Source organism: Gossypium hirsutum, chromosome A10 (genome assembly GCF_007990345.1).
Source record: "Gossypium hirsutum isolate 1008001.06 chromosome A10, Gossypium_hirsutum_v2.1, whole genome shotgun sequence".
Classification (NCBI taxonomy): Eukaryota; Viridiplantae; Streptophyta; class Magnoliopsida; order Malvales; family Malvaceae; genus Gossypium; species Gossypium hirsutum.
The window spans coordinates 13,518,980-13,544,636 of NC_053433.1; the positions used below are offsets into that span (position 1 = coordinate 13,518,980).

A 25,657-nucleotide genomic window follows, 5' to 3' on the forward strand; every position below is an offset into this window, starting at 1 on the left:
ACAGTGGAAAAGCTGATAGACTCAAATAGGGATGGGGATGTTCATGATGGCAATGAAGGTTTTTTGTCGCTTGCCACCAGGTACTTTGAATCCTTATTTTCATCAAATGGTATTGCTAATGCCGAAGCCATTCTTGAAGGAGTTGAATCGTGCATTACTGCATCAATGAATGGTGATCTCACAAGGGTATTTTATTATGAGAAGACATGTCTGGCCCTTAAAAATATGATCCCATTGAAGGCTTCGGGTGAGGATGGTTTGGTGTGGTGTTTTATCAAAGATTCTATCACAATGTAGATAAAGAGGTAGTGGAATTTTGAATAGATTTGTTAAATGGAGACCACAATATCTCAAAAATTAATCAGACATGAATCGTCCTAATTCTAAAGGTCAGTGATCCTAGCTCTTTGTCTCAATTTAGACTTATTAGCCTTTGAAATATTTTGTACAAAATTGCTGCAAAAACGTTAATAAACAGATTTCAGAATGTACTCCATTTTTACATCGATAAACGTAAAGAGCTTTTGTGCCGAGAAGACTCGTCTCTGATAATATCTTGGCTGCATATGAAATTCTTCATTCGATGACAAAAAGAAGACTGGGAAACTGGGTTCTTTCACTTTGAAACTTAACATGAGCAAAACATATGATAGAGTGGAATAATCTCTTTTTAAGATCATTCTTAGACGAATGGTTTTTTCTGAGGAGTGGATTCAAAAAATTATAAGATGTGTTCAAACAATCTATTATTTCATGGTTCTGAATGGGTAGATAGGAGAAAGTTTCTTTCCAACTCGTGGGTTTAGACAAGGAGATCCATTTAGTCCCTACTTGTTTCTCATATGTAGTGAAGGACTTTCGGCTCTGTTTCGATTGGCCTTCAAAATGGGTGCACTCAAGGGAGTCCGTGTGAATAAACATGCCCTACTCATCATTTATTTACTTTTTGTGGATGAAAGTTTGATCTTCAGTGAGGCCAAGATGTAAGGGGCTAAGGCTTTTAAAGACATATTGAAGATTTATGCCAATACTTCGAGGCAATTAATAAATTTCAACAAATCAATCTTTTTTTAGTTCAAACGTGAGTATAGAAATCAGGGTGAGTGTTTGTCAAATATTGGGAGTTACTTCATTCAATAATCCTGGGAGGTACCTTGGGCTTCCTTCGATTATGGGCAAAACAAAAGATTGACGTTCAAAAAAATTAAAGAGAAAATGAGTAAAAAAGGTGGCTAGCTGGAGTGCGAAGATGTTGTCCATTTGGGGTAAAGAAGTCCTTATTAAATTTGTTCTTCAAGCAATCCTATTGTATGCAATACCATGCTTCCTTTTACCCAGCTTCTTGTGTAAAGAACTGGAAGCTATGATCGCAAAGTTTTGGTAGCAAAAAAAAGCCAAAAAGACTGGGTTATATTGGTGCTCTTGGAAATCACTATGTGTTTCAAAACTTGGTAGGGGTATGGGTTTTGGGGATTTATCAAAATTCAACATTACATTGTTAGCTAAGCGAGGGTAAAGGTTAATGGAGAGTCCTACTTCTTTAACAACACGTATCATTCAGGCTAGTACTATCATGACTCAAATTTTATAAAGGTATCATTGGGTTTAAATCCATCTCTTATATCGCAGAGTATTTGGTGTTGTAAAGATTTACTAAAATTTGGGCTCAGATAGAAGGTTAGATCGGGACACTCTATCTCGATTTGGAATGATTTTTAGCTACCAAGACATAACCAAGTGAGAATCACTACAAGCCTAGTTCCTGGCCTGGACTGAGTTAGTGACTTAAGATTACTCGATTCAAGTGGATGGAATCATGCTCTAATCTCTAGAACTTTCTCTGATGAAGAAGCAAGGAAAATTGTAAGTATTCTTATTCCACTAACTAATGAATCTAATAGGTTAGTTTGGTTTGGGGAAAATCTAGTATATATTCTGTAAAAAGTGGGTATAAAGCACTTATAGAGACTTCAAACGCAAACGATATGGAGCGAAACTTATGCAAGTGGATTTGAAGCCTAAACTACCCAACAAAAATAAAAATTTTGGTTTGGAAATTTGTCTGAAATTACATTACCACATCCAGAATTTACATTTTTGATGAATTATGATGGAGAATCATTGCTTGCATTATTGTAATTATAATGAGTCAAATGTTCATGTTGCTTGTGATTGTTTGTTTGCAAAACAAGTGTGGTCAAAACTTAATAACCAGTGGTTAGTTTTACTTGCAAATTTAAGTTTTATAGAGTGGTTATTTTGGACTTTTGAAAATATAAAAATGAAAAGAGAGGAAATTGTTATTACAATTTGGGCCCTTTGGTTTGCCCGAAACAAATTACTACATGATAAACAACAGTAGACTGTAAAAGAAGTTATTACCTTCATCAGAGGTTTTGGGAGTGAATACCACAATTTATTAGTGACTTTGAAACACCCTGGGCCAAGAGAGATGATCCGATGGAACCCCGATCCATCGAGATGGGTTAAAGTTAATGCGGATGCTGGGTCTCAACTACAAAATAATTAGCAATTTCAGGGTTTATCATAAGAATTAAAGAGGGGCACATATTAGGTTCTGGTTTTCAAGTACATAACTTTGTCACAACAATTGCAATGATAGAAGTGGCTACAATGCTTCATGGAATTCAGTTCGCCTCAGAGATGGGTGTAACGTGTGAATATGATATGCGAATTGTACAAGTATACATGTCAAATCAAGTAATAAAGTGTTAAGTGAAATCGTCTCTACATGGATCGGATTAGGTATAGAAATGGTCAAGTTATAATAATGATTAATGTTATGGCAAAACCAAGTCAAGTATGTAGTGGTAAATTAAAATAATAAGGATAAGTGCAAAATGTATACTGACTAATATTAGAAAATGTTAAGGCAAAGAAAGAGTAAAAATGCAATGGCATTTACAAGAATAATTACGTGAATAAAATGCGAGTGAATAAATAAATAATTAAGAATGTTATGGTAAAGATACTACGACAAATGATAGAAGGTCTACGATATTGATTGGAAGGTTGGGATTACTAAGAATCTGTCATTACTTTCAATAATGCCTAAGCAAAATCGTACTTAACTTACTGCTCAAAAGAGACCTAAAGTGACCTGCTTCTTTCGAGAGCAACATTTCAAGTTACCTGGCATACGTCTATAGGCCTTAGCATGGTACCCTGCATTATTTTTTCTTCATTCTATACAAACGTTGCTCTATGTCTAGAGTCTATTGCAGGTATTCGGTCGAATACCTACTTATATCATTCAATTTCAGTCCAACTAATCCAACATTTTCAAAATTAGATTCAGTTTATAGGCATACTGTACACTTATCTATATCTAGAGAATGTACACATACAATTAGGAAATAAAAGCAATTGAATGAGATAGTAGATTAAATCAAATTATGCTTCAACCATTAAAGAACATAAAAGTTTTGTTATGTAATCCCAACCCTATGTGATTTAATTCATGGGTTGGTGATTAAAATTCAAGTTCAAAATAACATCCAACATCGTTTCGATCAAATCAATTTATGGGAGAACAAAATAAGAAATAATGGAAGAAATTAGGAAAATGGTTGTCGCCAAACGAATCCACAATCTAGCAGCATTGTGTTCTGTGGTGGCTGAAAAGGATTGCCTTCAGCTTCCTCTTTCCGTCTCTACTCAGCCGCTACCCTCTATTGTTGCCTCCTGATCTCCACACTTAGATCTTCCTCCATCAACTTTTTATAAGCATTTCTTCCTAGAGTAACTCCAACAACCCACGGTATCTTTTTCTCTTATTTAGGTAATTTTTTTTAGGACAAGTAGAGTTAGGCTGAGACTGGTATTCACTAAATGTTGACTCGGTCATCTTTTTGAAATTGCCACAGCATATAAAGTGGCAAACTGTTTATCCTTTTTGCCCCAGTAAACCTTCACTCCTTTATTTCTTTCTGCATATCCTACACCTGGCAAAGTACCAAACACAACCCTTCCACATGCAATTAAAAGTATCTAACATGTAAACACAGTCCAAGCTCCTAATACAAATGATAAAAATACTAATAAAATGTCCTAAAATGCCACTAAATGTACCCAAGTACCAGCAATTAGCTAAGTCTAAAGAAATAAAATATAACTCTTTTCAAGAGCTATTAATGGGGTTCATGCAAGTAATTCTAGAAAGCGATTCAAAGATGACAATAAAAAATATTACATCCCCAGGTGAGGACTATTCAGAGAAGAGACCAATTACCTGAGATGTAAAGGCATGGGCAAGAAACTTCTCTGATTGTCGATTTGAGTACACCGTGAGGTAAGGAAACTCCCTCGCACATGCATTGGTGGAGGAAGGTATAAGGAGGCTTGAGGATTGTTTCTAGGTTGAAGACGCGCAATGAAAACAAAGGAGATGGAAGATTCTAACCCCCGATTTTTTCATCCACCGTAGCCATCCAACTCTCTTTTCTGTGGTGGGTTGGGGACATTTTTTATCTAAAGCAATGTAAACTTAATCCCTTCCAATTGTTTCTTAGTTCACCAAAAACAAGGGGAGGTTTTGCTACCATTTAGGGTATATGGTATCTGAAGGGGCTTATTTTGAAGCTTTTAGACTTTCGCTTTATCTTTTATTTCATTTTTTTTGTTTTTTCCATGCTTCTTTTTTTTTTGGACTTGTAGATGTGCTTGTTGGGTTTCTCCTAGTTTTAGTTCTTTTTGGACTTTCTGTATGTTGTTTTTTCAGGCCCATATATTAATACTAAATGGTATACTATTAAAAAAAACTATTGAATTTCTTAAATAAAAAAATCATGTAAATAAATATATATGAGTAATTATTAATAATAAAGCATTAGTTGCGTATTATAATGAAATGCTATAATATATATGTTTACGTTGTATACATTTAAAAATATTATTAAAAGTATTAGGCGTAAAAATTGGATTAAGACATTTGCTATTTCACACATTGCTTAAAATAAATAACCATGGCAGTTAGATGATATGGTAAGGGTCTCTCCTACCATAATTAGTGGTTAAGGGTTCGATCAATACCCTAGGTATGGAACAATTTTAGATCTCGTGGCCAGCATCTACCCTTTAATAGGCCTACAGGTAAGCTCAAGCAATCGATCCTTGCATTGTAAGGCAAACCAAGCTCGATTTTCGTAAATTTTATATTTTAAAGATCGTTGTAACTCAATTTAGCTAAATCGTGTTTTATTTTCCAAAATTGTTAAAGATTCAAAATGTTACCATGAATGATTTTTGAAGCTTTTGATGTTAATAGGTTAGCTTTGAAGCTTAGAAATGAAAAAGGGACTAATTTGTAAAGTGAAATACTAGTTTTTTTAGTACAAGGACTAAAATGAATAAATTGTGAAAATGTCATGAGATTTGATAGAAATTGATAGCAGAGGGTTATAGAATGATGTAATTGAAATGGGGATGAAAAATGATGCTCCAATATGAAAGTTATAGTTGTTTTGATTTTAGCGACTAAATTGAATAAAATAAAAAATTAGGGAACTTTTGTAAAATGAAATTGAATTGTCATATGCACCTAATAGGTTGTTAAAAGATGTTTAAAATTGATAAATTGTAATGAATTATTATATATCGATATTTGAATTAATTGGAAGATAATCGATGAAAAGGGAAAACTGTAAATTAGTCCTTGATGTTTTGTTAATTGTTGTTTTCTCAAGTAAGTTCATATAGAACTTACTTTATTAATTCAAGTTATGTTTTTAGTATATCGTTCTGCTTTTTTGTTTGAATTGTTTTATAAATATTGTCTTTTGGCAACAAATGGACTGAATCGTAAATATGTAACAAAAGAATGATATGTATAGATACATGATTTTGATTGAATGTGGAATTGATATGTGATTTTATCGTATGTATACGATGATGTTACAAGGTATAAATGTTTATAGATTGCTATCCAAAATATATAAAAAAAAGTGTGTGCATAATTATTGGGTTTGAAACAATATAAAAATGGATATAATGTATTAGATGATATGAATATGATGATATTACACGATTTAAATGTATATAGATTGCTATTTGAAATATGATAAGTATGTACATGGATACAGAGATTGAATTGGTACGAATTCGATAATAGGCTTGTGTAAACTCAGTAAACGATTTAAATACGAATGACATGCCATTAGAAAGGTTGGGTGTTGCTCAAGGATTTCTTTATCGATAGTTGAGATCTAGCGTGTGTTGTGAATTCTCGATGGCTTGAGTGAGCCGTATCGAATTAAGTTATCATAACAATCCCAACCTACAGCTTGTGAGAACAGACCCAAATGATATAAATCGGGTATTGGTCAGGGATTTGTTTATTAATGGTTGAGATCCGACAGTTGTTGTAAATTCTCGATGGCTTGAGTGAGCAGCATCAAATAACACTTATATGAACAATCTTGACCTACTGCTCATGTAAGCAATCCAATCCTGAGTATCTGAAATTAATTTACTATAGTTCTTTGGTCAAGGATGTTGACAAATTGATAAAGGAATGGTTGGAAAGACTAATAAGGAACACAATTGACATGTTTGTATCATTGTATATGTTGGGATGGTATAGTACTATTAGGTATATGTAAGTGATCTAAACACTTTGATGTATGGTACTAATATTCTAACTTGATGATGGCTTTCTAAATTGTATAAATAGGCTTAAGGATGCCAAAGTATTACCATGTTGTGCAACTTTGAGTTTCTATTGAATAACTGATACAAAACTTAGGTAAATTAAGTTAAATTTCGTATGGATTTACTAAGTATTTGTTATACTTACTATTGACTTAGCTTGTAGATTGTTGACAGCGGAGTGTGATAATCGAACCCCTTTGAAGCTCACACTATCGATATTTTGTTTTGGTAGCCTTTAAATCGTTTCGAGTTCGATTATATATGACATGTACTTAAGAGTGTCATAATATTTTATAATGTTTATTTTGTTTGGAACTTCACTTGAATTCAACTTATGTTATTAATGGTAATGATATATGTATGCATACTAGAGAACATAATGTGTTATGTTTATTTGGTTCCTAATGTTGGATATATTAAGTATAGATTGACTTGAGAAAGTGAATGTTGAATAGCTTGAATTGTTATAAATAGTTTTGATGTAAATTGGTGCCAAATGTGGCATATTGGTTCATATGATGGAAAGGTTCAAAAAAATTTAAAAATTTTACAATTTGGTCCTAATTTGAGTGCAGACTAGTGTAAGAGTATTCACAAGCCCATGTAAGTGTCGGAATTGATTATGTATCATATCATGTGCATGCTTTGCTTGGATATAAATGAATAATGACATGAATTGAATATTTACTTGATTGTTATTGCTGTGATAGTTAATGTAGCATTCTATAGCTTAAACTTGACGTCTGGGTCAGGCAAAGAGTGTTATACTAAACTACCGCAATTTACTTCTAATGGGTCTCCAAGAAACTGATTTTATTATAGATATAGATATATTATAGCTAATGTTTACTTGATACACGTCCCCATTTAAATAATTTTAAATCAATTTAATTTAATTACCATATTACAAATTTTGCTGGAATACTTTCATTCAAATGATTTTTAATTTTAATAACTAAACATTTAAATTTTACAAAAAAATAAAAATTTATAATCATTGTTTTTTTATTTAATTAATATTTTTAAATTATTAAATACACAAGTTTCTTTTTCATGAATAGTGGCTGGATTACTATTAAATAAAGTCCAAACAGTGGCTCAAAGCCCAAATAGAAAGAAACGACTAAAACAAAAAAGTCGAATGACAACCAAATAAATGAACTAAAAAAACAAAAAAAAATCATAAATGAAACTCTAATCAGACATGGAATCTAGCCACATGAATCGACACTCTTCTTGTCCAAGGATCTGAAGCAGCAAGTTCTCAAGAATCCCGGTTTTCCAGTTTGATAGCTTTGTGTGTCTTTCCAGAAACTCCTTCGAACCACGTCATTGATCATCTACTTGCTGAAAGCCCTAACCTTCGTTTGTCAAATACCACATATTGTTCTACATAATCAGTAACTGCATTTCTCAGGTAAAATTCTTCTTGCCGTTTGAGGCCTTCTATAGCCATAACATGAGTTGCTTTGTTCTCCTGTCTCAATGCATGTTTAAAGGTACATTTTTGGAATCTTTTGCTCATAGATCTGATATAAAAAATGTAAGCCCTGATTTTTATCCATCGTTTGTCTTTTCGCGTCTTCCTGATCACTGTTAAAGCGTCACCTTCAACCTCCACCACTGAAAGACCCACGGACAATCCCAATTCCACTGCCTTCATACACTCCACAGCTTTGGCCGCAAAGGAAGTCGGTATGTTTACATGCAATGGAACTTTTGAATGTAGAACTTCACCATTTGCGTCTCTGATGATAATGCCTAAACTTGATTTATTCTCTTTCTGATAGTAAGCTACATCACAATTAATCTTTGTAGTCTGCGCATCGAAGCCTTCCACTTTGTATCTTCTATGGTATTTATGCCTTCTCTCTTGTTCATTCCATCCAGTTCTTGACTATAAGAACTAATGAAATTAACTATTTCTGATGTTGGCCACTATTTATCTTCATGTAGGAATTGGTTCCTGTCAGTCCAAATTGCGCAAAGTGCACATCCAAAAACTCTGCCAAGCTGATTGGAATGGTTGTAAAAGAATTGGGCCATCCAATCCTTGATGTTTGAATTAGGTAACATCGTTGGCCATCTAAAATTCATTAACATCCAAATTTCAATTGATTTTTTTACAGTATTTGAAAATATGTTCCACCGTTTCCGCACCACCTGCACATCGCGGACATCCAGGATTTCCAGTTAATCTTTTGTAATGTAGATTAGCAAAAGTGGGTAGGAAATTTTTAATAATTCTCCAGATTGTGATTTTAATTTTGTTGGGAAAATCCAGCAACCAAAATTTTTTATAAAGTAATGGGTCATTAGAAGTTGCCCCTGTTCATCTTGTAATAGCATTCTATTGGCACTTCTCACTGAATACTCGCCAAAGGCCTCCCCTTTCCAAACAAGAAAGCCTTCAATTCCAAGTATCCTTTTCGCATCATTCATAATAAAAGTACCATTAACCAGGTTTACTTTCCAATTTCTAGTGTCATGATCAATCAAACCACATTATGTAATATTTGATTGTCCACAGGATACTGATTTGCAATTTTGCCCCTCCCAGGTATCCAATAATCATTTCAAATCGAAATGCCTGTTCCATTTCCTACCTGCCATCGTAGCCCCGAAGCCAACAGACCCTTTGTAGCCCATATACTTTGTCACGTATACAAAAGGTAGACTTCCTAAAATTGAGTTTAGAAAATTCATGTTATGGAAATATTTTGCTTTCAATGATCTAGCAAGTAAAGAATTTGGATAGTTAAGCAATCTCTACCCTTGTTTTGCTAACAAGGCTAAATTGAACTTTGACAACTTGCGAAAGCCTATTCCCCCTGCCCTTTTAATTCACACATATGCTTCCATTCACACCAGTGAATTCCCCTCTTAGTATTATTTTTTTGCCACCAGAAATTCGCAATGATACTCTCTAACTCAGCACATAATGAACTTGGTAACAGAAAAACATAACATAGAGTATGTAGGGATTGCTTGTAAAATAGATTTGATGAATACCTCTTTTCCTCCTTGTGAAAGGTACCTGTTACTCCACCCACTTAACTTTTTGCGCATCTTGTCCTTCAAAGATTGAAAAGACTATTTTTTGCCCCTTCCCACCATATTTGGTAGACCCAAATATTTTTCTGGATACTCTTAATACTTTGAATTTTAGGATTTGCAAAATTTCCCACTTGTCCCTAGTAGAAACATTAGAACTGAAAAACGCAGTAGACTTATCAAAGTTTATGCATTGCCCAGAATTTTCTTCATATTCCTGCAAAATATTCTTTATAACATTAGCCCCTCTAGAAGTTGCTTCTCCAAACAATATATAGTCATCTGCGAACATCAAATGAGTTATCTACGGACCCCTCCTACACACCTTCACTCCCCTAACATGACCTACATGTAAGGCCCTTCTTATCAAGGTCGAAAGGCCTTCACTACAAAAAATAAATAAGTATGGGCTCAATGGGTCACCCTATCTCAGTCCTCTGTTTGGCCTAAAGATATCACCAGATTCACCGTTAATGATGATAGAATATGAAACAGAGTTAATACAGTACATTACAAACTGTACCCAAGATCTCGCAAAGCCCATTTTCAGCATCATTTTTTCAATAAAGTTCCACTCCACACGATCGTAGGCCGTTCTCATATCCAATTTTAGAGCCGAGCATCCTTTCCTCCCTGTCCTTTTTTTTCTAAAAGCATGTAAAACTTCGTAAGCCAGGAGTACATTATCTATGATTAGTTTTACATTCGTAAGCCAGGAGTACATTATCTATGATTAGTCTATCGGGCACAAAAGCACTCTGAGCCTCATCAATGCATCTTTCTAGAGCCTTTTGTAATCTATTTGCAACTTTCTTCGCAATAATTTTATAAAGCACCATACATAAGCTATTTGGTCTGATCTTTTTTAGGTTAGTAGGGTGATTTCCTTTTGGGATTAAAACAATATTTGTTCTATACAAAGGTTCCAAAGATTTACCTTTGTTCAAAATATTGAGGCAGAATTGGAAAATATCCCTTCCCACAATGTGTCAGTACTTTTAAAAGAACAAAGCTGGGAATCAATCCTCTTCCGATGCTTTAGTTGGGCCCCATCGTCTTCAAAGCTTCGAAAATTTCCTCTCTGTAGTCAGTTGTCAATTCTCTATTTGTATCATCAGTAATACAAGTTTGAACTTCTACTAAAAGTTTATCAGAATTGCTTTCTCCTCTACTCGCAAAAATTTCAGAAAAGTAATCTCGAGCAACCCTTTCCATATCCCCCCGTTCAGTGACTAGAATTCCACCCTCATTTTGCAACCAATTAATCTGATTTTGTCGACACCTTTGTATGGCAAAATTATGGAAAAAAGAGGTATTTCTTTCACTCAATTTTAACCAAATTTCTCTCGCTCATTGCTCCCGATAACTTTCTTCTTGATCATCCTCCATATTAAGATGCAATTTAACATCGATTATTTCTGACATCACATCATCCGTTCTTACTTGACAGTCCAATTCCTCCAGTTTTTTCCTCAGCCCCGTTGTTACCTCCCTTTTTTTAGTTTTTACTCCTTTGGACCACACCCTTCAAATCTGCCCTTATACACCCCAATTTATCAATTAGCTCTCTAGAGCTAGATTCCCATAACTTCCTAATTTTTGTCTCACATGAGTCGTCCATGCACCACCATGCTTCGAATCTAAATTGATTTTTTGCTCTTCTGTTTTCCTCTTGATCCATTTGAATGAATAAAGGGCAATAATAAAAAAATGAATGAGTAAGATGCCTCAGAAAAAAATTTCAAATAATTCTGAATCCACTCATCATTTGCAACATCCCCATAAAGTCTTTTTCTGGTATTGGTTTCTAGTAAGTTTCCACGTTCCCAGGTAAACCATGGGCCTGTATAACCAATATCCTCCGAACCACACTCAAACAACACCTTCTTGAACTCTTTCATTCTCCTTTCGTCTTTAGGAATACCCTCTTTCTTCTCATAATCAAACAGAATTTTGTTAAAATCACCACTAACGAGCCTTGGGAAATTTTAAGTCCTCAATTTTTTTTAAAAGAGTCCATGTTTCCACCCTATTTCTATTATTTGGTGCACCACACAAGCCCAAAAAATGCCACTCCTGACTAATTGGGGCTTCTTGTCTAACAACATTAATGTGGTTTTTTGAGAAACTTTGAAGGGAAATCAAACAACCTCTCTTTATCTGAAACATAAGCCACCTCTCGTGCCCTTAGCCGACGCGTCAATTCCGCAGAAAAAGCCACAATGTTTTCTTACTTTTTTTCATCCTCTTTGAATCAAGTTTTGTCTCCATAAAGAAAGACAAGTTGGGGATTATAAATTTTCAGCAAATGCTAAAATCTTCAAATCGCCTGCGGATTCCCCAAACCGCGAACATTCCAACCTAACAATTTCATGGCGTCCGATAGGCCTGCCAGCTGGCAGCCGCTAATATCAGTTAAGATTTGTCGTTGCCAATTATATTGGACTCCCCAATCTGGGCTGGAACATTCGGCCCATTTGAACACCCTACCTCAGAGTTAGGCCTTTTTTTTCTTCCATAAACTCTAATGGATTTTCTTCTTCTTGATCCATTGCCTTTTGGGCCTCTATGTTTGAGAGTCCTTCATTCGGATTATGCCTGAAAGATTTGCCTTCCTGATTAAATCCTAAAATAAGATTAATTTGATTCCGAAAATTATGCAGCGAATCATCACCCAGATTTTGCCCACTTAAATTATTTCCCAAAAATTTGAACTCACCTTTTTCCCTTAGCTAGATATTGTTTGTGCTCATCGCACTCTTTGGTTGTGCCCTCAATGATAGATCCCATCCTATTTCAATTTCCTTCCCTGTATGATGAAGATGTACTGAACAAAAACTATCACCATGCCCCAAGCAAAATAGAGTTAAATTTTCATACCTGAAATTGGCATAAATGGACTTTAAAGATGAAATCATCAATTTCTCTCTCCTTTTCAATGGCTTTCACACATCCAACTGGACTCGAATTCTTAAGAAATTCCTCATTCCCTTGTTCAGTTGTTTAGTATCGTAATCGACAAATTTGCCAATAAAATTTCTGAACTGTTTTGCTACTAATTCTGAAAAAAGACCTGGAGGTAGATCATGCACGTGGACCCAAAAATTGTCATGTATCATTGGGATCAACATCGGATTGTCCTCTTCCTTCAGCCGATGATTAATTAATAGATTATTGTTGAACGTCCATGGTGCTCCATTCTCCACTCTTGCAATAACTATCTCATTGAAAAACTGAAATAAGAATCTCTTTTCTCCCAGATCTGAGATCTGCATCCCACCAAGAGGATGTCAATAGATTTGCCATAGTGTTTCTTATTGCTGGAAAATGCACTACACTAGCCGTCAAAAAGCATCCCACAAGATAGAATTCACAGATAAGTTTTTGAGCATCTTCCTCCCAAGCAACCACCCACACTTCGTCTTCCCCGTCATCAATACTCAAATTCTTCGAACTCATTTCCATTAACAAACGTCAAAAAGTAACCAACTCTCTCAAAACTTAAAAATCATAAACAGAAACAAGATTTTGTTTGACTAGAATATTAGGGAAAAAAGCATAACAGAGAAACAAAAGAGAAAAGGAAACGTGCTAGAAAGCAGACGAAGACGTGCTAAAAGGCAGTCTCAATACAAGTTATTTAGTTAATAATGCTCTAAATAAGTGTTAATTACAAGGTATATTTTAATTAATTCGATTCATTATATTTGGAAAATAATACATTTTTATTCTTTTGAATATATTTTTATATAGACTTTAATTATATTTGAAAAGAGTAAATATGCCAATAAAATCAACATATTTGAATTAATTATATTTAAATGATAATTGTTTTAAAATGTTAAAATTTTTATTTAATTTCATAAATCACTCATTACTTGGGATTTTAAATCTTAATCCTAAAAATCTTCAACTTGTATATAAATAAGACAATTTGAATATAGATAATTTGATTCTTTACTGATCTTATTTACTCTTTCAAAACGACCTTCTTTACTTTCTCAACAATGGCTTCGAATCCCAAAGTCTTTGGTCATATTTTGATGGTCCCGTATGCATCAGTGTGATTATTTTATTTATTATGAGTTGTTTTTGGTTTTTATTTTATTTTATTTTCTTTCACATTTTTTGGTAAAACATCATCCAATTATAATCTTATTTTGTATGATAAGTAAGAGAATTTTTTATATGAAAACTTATATATGTTGTACTTAATTCATATTATTAATTTCTTTTCTATTGATGTTATTTTTTATTAGTGATGAACTAAAAATTAACTAAATACTTATATATTTGCATAATTTTTTTAATATAAAATTACTTTTACCGTAAGCTATTAGAGTTTTGAAAACAATTATTTTAAAATATTTGTTTATTTTTGGAAGAAAACTTAATTAATATTACTAGTTTATTTACTACTCAAAATTCTTAATTATAATTTAATAGTAGAAAAGTGATAATTGTTTGTATTCTTAATAAAACCGAAGTTCATGCACAACTAATTAATATTCATATTTCAATATCCTAAAATCAAATTAATTGTTATGCACGCCAAAAGAAAACAAATCTTAAGTCTCATGTCCTAGCTCAAAATAAAATAAAAACAATCTCTAAATAATTAAAAGATCAATTAATAATTCTAAAATATTTTATTACTAAAAACCTAGCCGAGACCCTCCGGTTGTTGCCTACGCATCCTAACCTGGTGGGTTATCTATAAGGATGGAACTAAATGGGAGAGTGGCCTATGACATTCAAGGTGAACTCAATTACAAATAATTAGTACAAATGATTAAGCATACGAAAATATACCGCATAGAAATGATTTACGATTGCAATATCATAATATCGATGTTTCAGATCATTCAACAATATACACATATACATGTCATATTAGAAATTTCAAATTTGTATGCACATGTTTTTGTGGATGTCATACAGTTTTGGTTTTAATAGAAAACATCCTACCTCACCGCTACACACCACAATGGTAGTTCTTTTGAGCTCCAACCACCAACACACTAAATTGTGGTTTAACCACCAATGGTTTATAGAATAACTGTCAATGGCTGTGGACACATCAAAGCATCGCAAATGGAATCTGCCTATGGCTGTGGATACACAACAAAATAATGCAAGTAAAATTTGTCACTGGCTATGGATGCGCAACATGTTTGCAGGCAATAACTGTCACTAGGTTGTGTATGAACAACAAAAACATCATAGATAGGATCTACCTATGGTTGTGGGTACACAACAAGACCGTCGTAGATGAAATATGCCTATGGCTATGGGTACTGTAACAGCCCGATTTTGGGCTTAGTCGGAACAATAGTTTTGGGACTACAAATTCGATGGTTGAGAAATTATTTTTAATATTATTTTGGTGTTATAGTATGATTATATGGGTACATGAAAATTTTGGTGAATTAATTTTAGTGTTTGTATGCTTAATTGAGAAAAATTACTAAATCGCATAAAGGACAAAAGTTTTGTTTTGCTAGCTAAATGTGTTAAATAGCTAGAAAACCATAATTATAGGTCTTTAAAGAGTAAATAGACCTTTAAGAAAGTCTTGGCCAGCTATAGAGACAAAGAGATAAAAAATTTCAATGGTTAGGTGAGTTTGGTGACTTATTTTGACTAGTAAAATAATAAAATAAAGAAAAAAGGTATCATCTTTCATCTTTCTCCTTCCCCATCGAAAATACCAACAAAGAGGAGGTTTTGAAAGCTCAAAAATATCAGCAACTTATATCCCTTACAAATCAAGAAAATTGAGATTCAGGCTTAAATTGAGAAAGTACGTGGTTTAGGACAAAAAGGGAATAATTAGCCATTTTTGCATTTGAGTGTTGACAGGTTAGCTCAGAGTTGGATATCGTCGTAGGCAGCACCATACTATCAAACCATCGCCTTTGGAATATTGGTACATATGTTAAGCGTCTTCAAGTGAGTGGCATGTATATGGACTTAGTTTTTTTTTTTATGATATGTGTTAACATGACTAGCCAAATGTAATGGCCTATATTGAGTTATTTGTATATGGTCATGAAGGGTGGTTCATATTAATTATGGTTTGTGAACTTATCTATCTATGCAATGTTCTAATGCTTGTGATGTGATATTACTTGTTGGCCATATATGGTTGGTGTTATGAAATATGTGCATGATGAATGTTTTATGACCAATCTAAATGGTCATGGCCATGAATTAAATGTGTAATATGAAAATAAATATGTGAAGGATTAAGGGTAACTTAAAGGCTTGGAAAATAGCCTAAGTGTTGGGCTGAGACACGGCTATGTGTCTCAACCGTGTAGGGGACACGGTCTTAGCACACGAGCATGTGGCTTGGCCGTGTGGTTCAAATTATTTGCTGACGTCATAAACAGAGAGTTACACGACCTGAGGACATGGACGTGTTAAAGACACACGGGCTTGTCCTTGTGTCCACACGGGCATGTGATATTGTTTCATGAGAAAAATTTTCTAAATTTTTCCTAAAACTTTCCAAAGTTCTTGGTTTAGTTTCGGACCTCTCCCAATGTATGTTTTGGGCTTCGTAGACCCAAATAAGGGACGATATGCATGCATATAATTAATTTTTTTATTTAAATGAAATTTTATGGCCCGATTTTACATGATTGTTTGTGTTTAAGTTCGGTAATACCTTGTATCCTGTCCCAGCATAAGACACGAGTAAGGGATGTTACGGGTACACAGCAAAATAATGCAGATAAATTGACAACACTTCCTCTGTTCATAACGTCCCATCCCATACAATGCAATATGGCATACTCAAAACATATCAATACTGTAGCATTTAATGGGCTTTTAACAGAACAATAATGTAGCAGCCATTATGCCTATAACAGTACTATACAGCGACAAATATTAGGCTTATAATAGTTCGATATAGTAGCCAAAAGCATGCTTATCATGTGTTCTGTTTCACAGTAATATAAGGTATATTGAACTTAGAATCTCAAATACAGATAAACATACATATTAATCACTATTCAATCAAATATATATAATATTAATTCAGTCAATCAGATCATGGATTCTAATATTATTCATATCATTAAGGACTTAATTGAATAATTTAAGACACTAAAATAGTTCAATAATGATCCAAGGACTAAACTGAACAAAACATAAAATTATGGGGAAAAAATTGTAAAATTTGAAGAGAAAACAGGGGCACATGGCCATATGGGATTTTATAGATTGTGTGAAGGGGTTACACGATCGTATAATAGACTGAGGTTGATTGGAAATTGCAAAATCAACCTATAGGGGAGATATGATCGTGTGGTAGGCTGTGTCAATGGTTCTTGGCCATGTGAGATTTGAACTATCTTAGGGTTTCAAAGGGACATGGTTGCGTGAGGGGCCATGTGGTCCACATGCCCGTGTGGCAAACCGTGTGGACCTTCCTAGGAACGATTTTGCCTTGATTCACTTGTAAAAAACACACACCTTTTACCGGGATCTCGATTGACATTTTTTACGCTTAAATCTGGTCTGATGCACCTAAAACGAGTCCTTCAAACGATAATTTCACACAATTAACGTTTGATTTCCAAGATTTATCAAGACTTAATGGTTTTAGCGAAAGATTTGTCAAGAACCGTAAAAGATTTATTACTTGATTTGAAAGATTAGTATAGGATAGAAATTCTACGAAATTTGGGGTCCTAACTTTAGAATGAGATGTACTTACCAAACTTGATGGAATTATGGAGGCTATCAATGATGAATTCAACAATCACTAGAGAATCGATTTATCGGGGATTGTTTTGACATGGAAAGCAAAATAATTTCAGTAATAGGAAGAAAATTTGATAAAAAGAAGAGGATGGAAAAGAAGTATGAGAAGAAATATGGAGAGAGAAGAGAAATTCTAATTAGGATTTGAAGAGAAATCATAATATAAGTCTAATTGGGAAATTTTGGACTAAATAGTTAGGGTTTTTAGACCTTAAGGAGTTGTATGGTAAATTCCCCTAGTTTGTCAAAAAATTGAAATGGAAATGGGTAAGGGGTGGCTCAAACACAATTTGCGAAAGTGGAAAGAAGTGAATGCCTAACCATTTGGACTATTGCCCATTCTTGATAAGTTTTTACTTCCAAAAATATTTGTTTTAAGGTGGTGTTCATCCTAGTTTGCTGAAATTAAAATGAAAAAAAATGGAAGAGAAATGGCTTGAAAAAACGATCTCTAAAGAGTGTAATAACTACCTAATTATCAAGCCTAATCATTTTCTTGGTTAATTATTTCAATTAGCCCCCTATATATTGGGGGCGTGACAATTAAACAATATATATAAAGTAAATAACATGTAAGAAATTATTAATAATATTATTTAAATCAAAATATATTAATAATAATATTCAAACCATGATATTTTTTATTATTTTAATATTAAATATTTTAAAATTAAATAATATTATTATAATTGATTTTAAAGTAGTTAAATATTTCTAAAAGTATTTTATAATTATGTGCCTTTTTCAATTTATTAATGAGTTTATAAGGAAATTTATTAAAAATTTAAAAAAAACTAATATTATAAAAATATTATGAATTTAATATACACAATTGACTTGTGCATCACACGAGAATAAAAACTAATATATATAATGAAGTGTCTCATTAATTTTTTTATGTAAAATAAACAGAAGAAATTAACAAAATTATCTAGAAATATTTAGCGGACATGCTGTAAACAACTGTAGTCTTGCATTCCTGTCAAAAGCTAGTTTAGTGATACCATCTACTTCTATGTTCTCTTTTCTAGGAATATGTTCGAACTCTCAAAGACCTGTTTCCAATAGAAGTTGATGAATGCGTCTTACTAGAATTGAATGTGATGTCTTTGAAGATGCTGCTTGAATTTCCTAAATAGCCGAATCAAAACTTTACCGTTGTAATAACCCGATTTTGGGCCTAGTTGGAATGGTGGTTTCGGAACCACTAACCTGAGGTTGGAGAAATTATTTTTAATATTATTTCATATGTGATGGCATGTTTATAAAGGTGCATGAAAATTTTGGTGATTTAATTTTAGCGTTTGTGAACTTAATTGCGAAAAAGGACTAAATCGCATAAAGTAAAAAAGTCCTATTTTGATAGCTAAGGGTGTCAAACAGCTAGAGAACCTAAATTAGGAGTCTTTAAAGGGTAGTTAGACTCTTTAAAGAAGCATGGCCGGCCATAGGAGACAAAGATGGTCAAAAAGTCAAAATTTGGTAGGTTTGATGACTAAATTGACTAAAATAAAAATAAAATAAAGAGAAAAGATATCATATTTTTCCCTTTCTTCTTCTCCATCGAAAATGGCAGCAAACAAGAGGGTTTTAAGAGCTTAAGCTTTCAGCCACTTAGTTCTCTTGCAAGTAAGAGCTTTTGATGACTTTTCTTGATGATTTTTACACTTTTGGGACCCTTATATCATGAACTAGCTAATGGGGGCACTATTTTACAAAATGGTTGAAAGTCTAGGGTTTTGCCATGAGAGAATTTATGTTTTTTGCTGAATTTTTATGGAAAAAAATGAGTTTTGGTTGTGTAATAAACAACTTTTGTGAAAGAAGTTTGCATGAAAACACTTAAAAAAGGCTATTTTATAAAGTTGTAAATTAAGTTGTAAATGTGTGAAATAATTGAAATTGTGAGCTGCTATAGTTATAAAAAGAATTCGGCTAGGCTTGGTAAAGGAGGAAATTTGATAAAAATCGATTTACAAGCCTAAAGGCAAAATCGTAATTTTTGTAAAGTATAAGGGCAAAACAGTCATTTTTCCAAATTGTGAATTATAGGATGTTTTAATTAATGTAATGATTAAATGAGTGAATTTAATCATGGTAGATCAAGGAAATTGAGATTTGGGCTTAAATAAAAAAGTACGAGGTTATGGACTAAAATGGAGTAATTGGCCAAAATTTACATTCGAGGTAAGTTCGTATGATAATAATAGTGCAATGTTATGTTTGAATTATAATTCTTTACATTATTTCATATATTGTATGATTTAATAAATAGATTGGAAAATTTGATGAAATGGTGTATATGATGTGGAAATATGACATGGAAGAATATTACATGAAACGCAAGAAAATGATGATCCATGACAAGTGATATATACAATAAGTGATATATGTCATGTAAATTCTTAAAGGATTATTTGCTATTTGAGTTATGCCTTATTATGCTATGAAAGGGCAATTGATACTATGGATAGTGAGATCGACACTTCGAGTAAGTTCGACAAAGATAGAGTATCGAAAAATCCCGTCTGAACCTTAGGAATAGTCTAGAGTACAAGGGACATGTCACTAGGAATTAAAAAATCCAAACTTGTTGAGTTAGTCCAAGTTCGTGATATATATAAGGCATCTGAGCTCGTTGAGTTGGTCCGAGTTCATTATGGATGCGAGCATCTAAACTCGTTGAATTGGTCCAAGTTCATAATGGATGTGATACATGTAATTGGGTTTCGGGCAATGGTCTTGTGTGTCCTGTCGGTGGCTAGGTAATCCTTGAGTTGGTCGGATACTTGACAACTTGTGTTGGCAGCCCGTGTAGCTACACCTTGACCGATAGCTTTTATGAGCAAACCCGTGAGTAGCTCCATTGTGAGCGTTACATGTTATGAGGTAGCTTTGGCTACGTATGTATATGTGGCACTTATGTGCAACTTTTTCGTGTATCCAATAGTATTCCGAGGGTTCAACGGATAATGCAATAGATGTGATGAAAGTCTCGAGGAGGGCATGTTAAAGAGGTATAGTTATATGATATATTACAATGAGTATAGGTTTGTACACTAAGCTTATGATTATTGAGACTTTGAAATGTTGAGATATCGGTGAGCTAAGATGTATGAATTATGATTATAAATATTTTTGCAATATCATGTTAACTTATATTGTGCATTTGAACATGGAATTCATGAAATGGTGAGTTCATGATTCTTCAAAGGTGAACTTATGATAGTTATCATTATATTACACCAAAACAGTGTTGGACAGCAGCAGTTGTATGACTTTGAAAATCCACCAAAAATTGTGGAAATTGAGTTAGAGGCTTAATAAAATATGAAATTAAAGCATAATGAGTCTAGTTTTACATAGAAGAAACAGTGTAAGAAAAAGAGTTTCATATTATGAAATATATAAATTTTGTGAGACAGAGTTAGAATGATTTCAAAATACCCTATTTTGATTTGAGAAAATCATTGGAAATTGTAAAAAATATTTATGGGTTATAATTTATATGCTTATAATTCTCAATGAGTCTATTTTCAAGAAAAATAGGCAAGAACATCATCCGAGTCCCGTATTATAAGATAATTAATTTTTAGTAAAGAGGGGTCGGAACTATCAGACAAAAAAAAGGGTAATTTTAAGAAATAAATTGTACTTATTGGCTGGACCAAAAATTCTTAAAATTTTATGGTAAGAATATATGTGAGTCTAGTTTTAGGGAAAATTTGTGGATCTTAATTTGAAATTTCGTAGCTCCATATATAAATAATTTAGTAACTATGACTTGAGAAAACAGCTTGACTAGAACATAAGTAAAAATGCAAATGGGGTTGTATTACCTTGAGAAGGAAGTTGATAAATTGCTTACTATTTTCATACGGGCTTACTAAAGTATAAAGCTTACCCTCTCCTTTTTATTTCTTTAGTGTTGCAGGTTAGCTCAGGGTTGGAGATCGTCGGAGGCAGCATCACGCTATCAAGCCATCACCTTTGGAGTAATGACATATGTGTATTAAGCACCTTCAAGTGAGTGGCATGTATAGGGACTTAGTTTTTATGATAGATGTTGTTATGATTAGACAAATGTATTGGCTTATATTGATTCATTGTATATAGCCATGAGATGTGGCTTATAATGATTGTGGTTTGTAAGCGAAGTTATTCATGATAAGTTCTACTGCTTGTGATGCGATGATGTTTTTATGCTTGTGGGACATGCATGATTGGTGTTAAGACATGTGTGCATGATAAATGCTTTATGACCAATCAAAATGGTTATAGCCATGAAGTAACTGTATGGTATATAAATAAGACGATGATGATTGAACATGAATGCTTAATGTTTAAATAAGGTCACTTGACAAGGTCAATGAATATGGCTTAATGTGTCTAGGCTTGATATTATATGAGTATGTGAAACTTGTGAATGATAGCATGTTAAAGCTAAGAATACACCTTAGTGAAGTCTGCTAAATCATTAAAATGGTGCCATGATGTATAACTTTGATATGTTAAGGATGTGAGAGATTTATGGTAACAAAAGGCTTGGAAAATAGCCTAAGTGTTAGCCATACGGGCAGAAACACGGCCGTGTGTCTCAGCCGTGTGATCGTACACAGGTGTGTGGCTTGGCCATGTGGTTAAATTTTGGTTGTTGACATCATAGTCAGTGAGTTAACACGGCCTGAGGACACGGGCGTGTCCTAGGCACACGGGTGTGTTTCTGTGCTCACACGGGCGTGTGACCCTGTTTCATGGAAAGAAATTTTCTAAGTTTTCTCAAAACTTTCTAAGGTTCTCAGTTTAGTCCCTGATTACTTTCAATGCATGTTTAGGGCATCGTAGGCCCGCGTATAGGACATTATGCATGTGTATGAAAAGTTTTGAATTAAAAAGAAATTTTATGCCCCAGTTTTTGCATGTATGTGTATGTTTAAGTCCAGTAATGCCTCGTACCTTGTCCCGGTGTCGGACACGGGTAAGGGGTGTTACAATCGTACTTTCTACACGGGTAAGGGGTGTTACAATCGTACTTTCTACTCTGAAGAAGAGACATGCTATCTAAAATAACCCAAAGGTCAGCATTAAAGATCGAACATTGTCCCAGTCGTGTATTGAAACCAAGAATCCAATTCCCTTTATGATCTCTAATAATACCCCCTGCGGCAGCATCATTAGAGTCAACTTTAATAGCTCCATATGAGTATAAACAGATCAGTTATCAGTTCTACTTGAATTTGTGGGTGACTTCGTCTTTCTGGTATGATATTCCTTGCGCATGGATTTGCACTGTAAAGCCGAACTATGCAAGTATTTAATAATATCTACACTCCACGACGATCCTTGAAAAATGAAAATATTTATGTTTTTCTAGAATGTCCAAGCTACTATCCTATAGAAGCACGGCCAGTCGATCTCCCTCATAAAAATACTTTGATGATTTCTCAAATTAGATTCAAGTCAATCTTATAAATCCCCTGAAAAGAACTGTTTTTGTTTGTCAATAGGAATGACCTGTGACCAAACACCTTTATCCATAGAACAATCCCTAATAGCATATAAAACATCTTCTGGGCAAAGCCCACAAACCGTACAACACTCCTCGACTCTGATATCTTATTTTTATTTACTAATTTTTTATGCTCAGATATAAATCAAAATAAGTGTTTACATAAATGTTAACGATCATAAAGGCATAATAACTTGTTTGCCCTCAAATTTTATTAAAAAAATCATTTTAGTTTTTTATTTTTCCTTTTTTTTAGCTCTTAAACTTGTGTTTTTTATTAAATCACCTCAAAATAGATGAAAAAATTAACCTTTTTTTATTTTGCTGACGTATACACGTAAATTGCCATGTGGATGACATGTAAATATTTAATTATTTTTAAAATTTTAAAATTATATTTTTTAAAAAATTAAAAAAATCAAAATTATTTAAAATATATAAAATTATAAAAATATTTTTAATATTTTTAAATTTAAAAAATTAATTAAATATATATATTTTTTGAATTCATAATTTATAATAGTTTCTTATCATAGAGGTTGATTCAATTTAATATTTTCATACTTATTGTTTTTTTATTAATCGAATCATATATAGAGCAATACGATGTTACAATATGCATTTTTATATTATAATTTTTTGACACATGGTACTCTATATTTAAGACACTTATTTATAAGTTGGATAAATTGCTCTCTTATTCTTTGCCTTTTAACTTTTTTAAGTTATTCCATGCTTTTTGTCTAAATTTTCTTTATAACTTTTTTATATGTTAAATATTAATTCAATTTTAAATAAATTATTTTTTTTATTTTAATATTTTTCTTTATAATTTTTTATATGTTAAATATTAACTCGATTTTAAATAAATTATCTTTTTATTTTAATATTTTACTTACTTGAATTAAATTTTAATTTTATAATATTAAAATTAATAAATATTAAATTGTTAATCTTAAAATATAATTTAAGAAAAAGATACATATTAATAACTTTTGTCAAATTATATTTATATTTTTGAAATATAATAAGAGTTAATTACATTCATTAATTAAAGAAGAGCAAAGATAAATATAGAATTACAAAAAAATAGAATTTTAACAATTTTAACATTAAAATAAATTAATTACAAAATATTTATAAAATAAATAACATGTAAATTTTTTTAATAATATTATTTAAAATTATAATGTATTAATATTAATATTCAAATCATGATTTTTTGTATTATTTTAATATTAAATATTTTTAAAATTAAATAACATTAATATAACTGATTTTAAATTAGTTAAATATTTTTAAAAGTATTTTTGTAATTCGATGACCTTTTCAATTTATTAATGATTTTTTAAAGAAATTCATTAAAAATTTAAACAAAAATTATTATTATAAATTTAATATACATTATTAATCAATGCATCGCACGAAAATCCAAACTAGTATATATATATTTTGACGAAGTGTCTCATTAATGTTAGGTTGACAACTACAATGTATGACTTTTCAACCATGTGCCTATTAATACTTTTATTCAAGGGATGGTATGAAAGAGAGGTTACCTGAGAATATTGTGAGGGGAAAATGCTCATTCTTTTAGAGAGCTCTCTCTAAAGTATGGTCCATGATAAGTGATAATGTAGTTTAGTCTGTGGGGGATGGCAATAGTATTCAATGTTGAAAGATTCATGGATTCCAAGTGTGGGGCCATTGAATAATATTATCCCTTCTTATGCTAATCTTGTTTCAGACTGCTTGCTTAGTGGAATGGTGACAGAGAGAGACATGTGGAATCTAGATCTATTTCATTTTTGGGTTCCAGAAGAGGCTGTTAGAAGGATTGTGAGCATACCCCTCCTCATCCAAATGCAGGGACAAATATAATTAATTGGGCTTGTACTTTAACGGGGGTCTTCTTGGTTAAAAGTGCATATAGGTTAATAAGGGAAAGTTCTTGAAGTCTTAGAGATCTGATTTGGAAGATACTATGTAACGCCCTGAATGTTTGAACTGTTGTTTGTTAATTTTTATGAATAATTAAGTCTCTGTATCTGTGGTTAAGTGTTCTATTTATGTGTTTGAGATCGGGGGTTCGTGTCTCCCTCTTGAAATTTTTTTGTTTATTTTGGTTTAACCTTATCCTTGGATCCTCAACTTAAGTTTAATTCTATGTAAATTTGCGCCAAGAATGGGTCTACTGGTTTGGTGATTAAGCTTCTGTCTACTTTCTGGTCCTGTGTTCGAATCTCTATCTGTGCGTCAAGGAAATATTTATGCTATTTGTAAAAGCCTATTAGTTTTTGGTTATTTCAAAAGTTTTTTTTCTATCATTTTCTTTCTTTTTCTTCTTTTCTTCTTCCTTTCTATTTCTCATTTCAAATCTTTTTCTTTTTGCTCGTTTTCGTAAACTGTTACCAGGTTTAATTGGGGATTTTTGAGTTGTTCATTGCATTTTGAAGGGTTATTGCGTAAGTTGTTGTATAGTTTTTGTTAAACATTTGTTTCCATTCGTTTCTATTGAAGTTGGTTTCAGCTTGATTTGTTTGAATGATTTGTTAAGCGATCGCTTGGTTTTCATTTTTAGGCATAGATATCGAAGGTAGCGATTCCCAACGCGATAATTTTAGAAATTGTCATTTATTCGTCGATAAG

General features: G+C 32.6%; 1 protein-coding gene across 6 annotated transcripts; it reads left to right on the top strand.

Annotated features, from left to right (window-relative positions):
* Window positions 1-7,785: 7,785 nt before the first annotated feature.
* Window positions 7,786-15,912, top strand: LOC107897178 (uncharacterized). Of its 6 annotated transcripts, XR_001684060.2 has the most exons (6): window positions 7,794-8,086; window positions 8,272-8,364; window positions 8,460-8,524; window positions 8,626-8,738; window positions 9,230-9,341; window positions 15,586-15,912. XR_001684060.2 is itself a non-coding variant. In XM_016822535.2 (4 exons), the coding sequence occupies exons 1-4, from the start codon at window positions 8,129-8,131 to the stop codon at window positions 8,731-8,733; spliced, it is 306 nt and encodes a 101-aa protein (XP_016678024.1). In that variant the 5' UTR covers window positions 7,786-8,128; the 3' UTR covers window positions 8,734-9,004. The 6 variants fall into 6 exon arrangements, 1 of the variants encoding a protein (XP_016678024.1); XR_001684059.2 differs by lacking the exon at window positions 15,586-15,912 and having other exon boundaries at window positions 7,786-8,086; window positions 9,230-9,534; XR_005903185.1 differs by lacking the exon at window positions 15,586-15,912 and having other exon boundaries at window positions 7,787-8,168; window positions 9,230-9,534.
* The last annotated feature ends 9,745 nt before the right edge of the window (window positions 15,913-25,657 follow it).

Coding starts and splice junctions, on each gene's coding strand:
- LOC107897178 (XM_016822535.2), top strand. CDS start 8,129: ATGAGTTGCTTTGTTCTCCTGTCTCAATGCATGTTTAAAG. Junction 8,169..8,271: donor GTCTCAATGCATGTTTAAAG/GTACATTTTTGG, acceptor TCACTGTTAAAG/CGTCACCTTCAACCTCCACC. Junction 8,365..8,459: donor TTTGGCCGCAAAGGAAGTCG/GTATGTTTACAT, acceptor TCTTTCTGATAG/TAAGCTACATCACAATTAAT.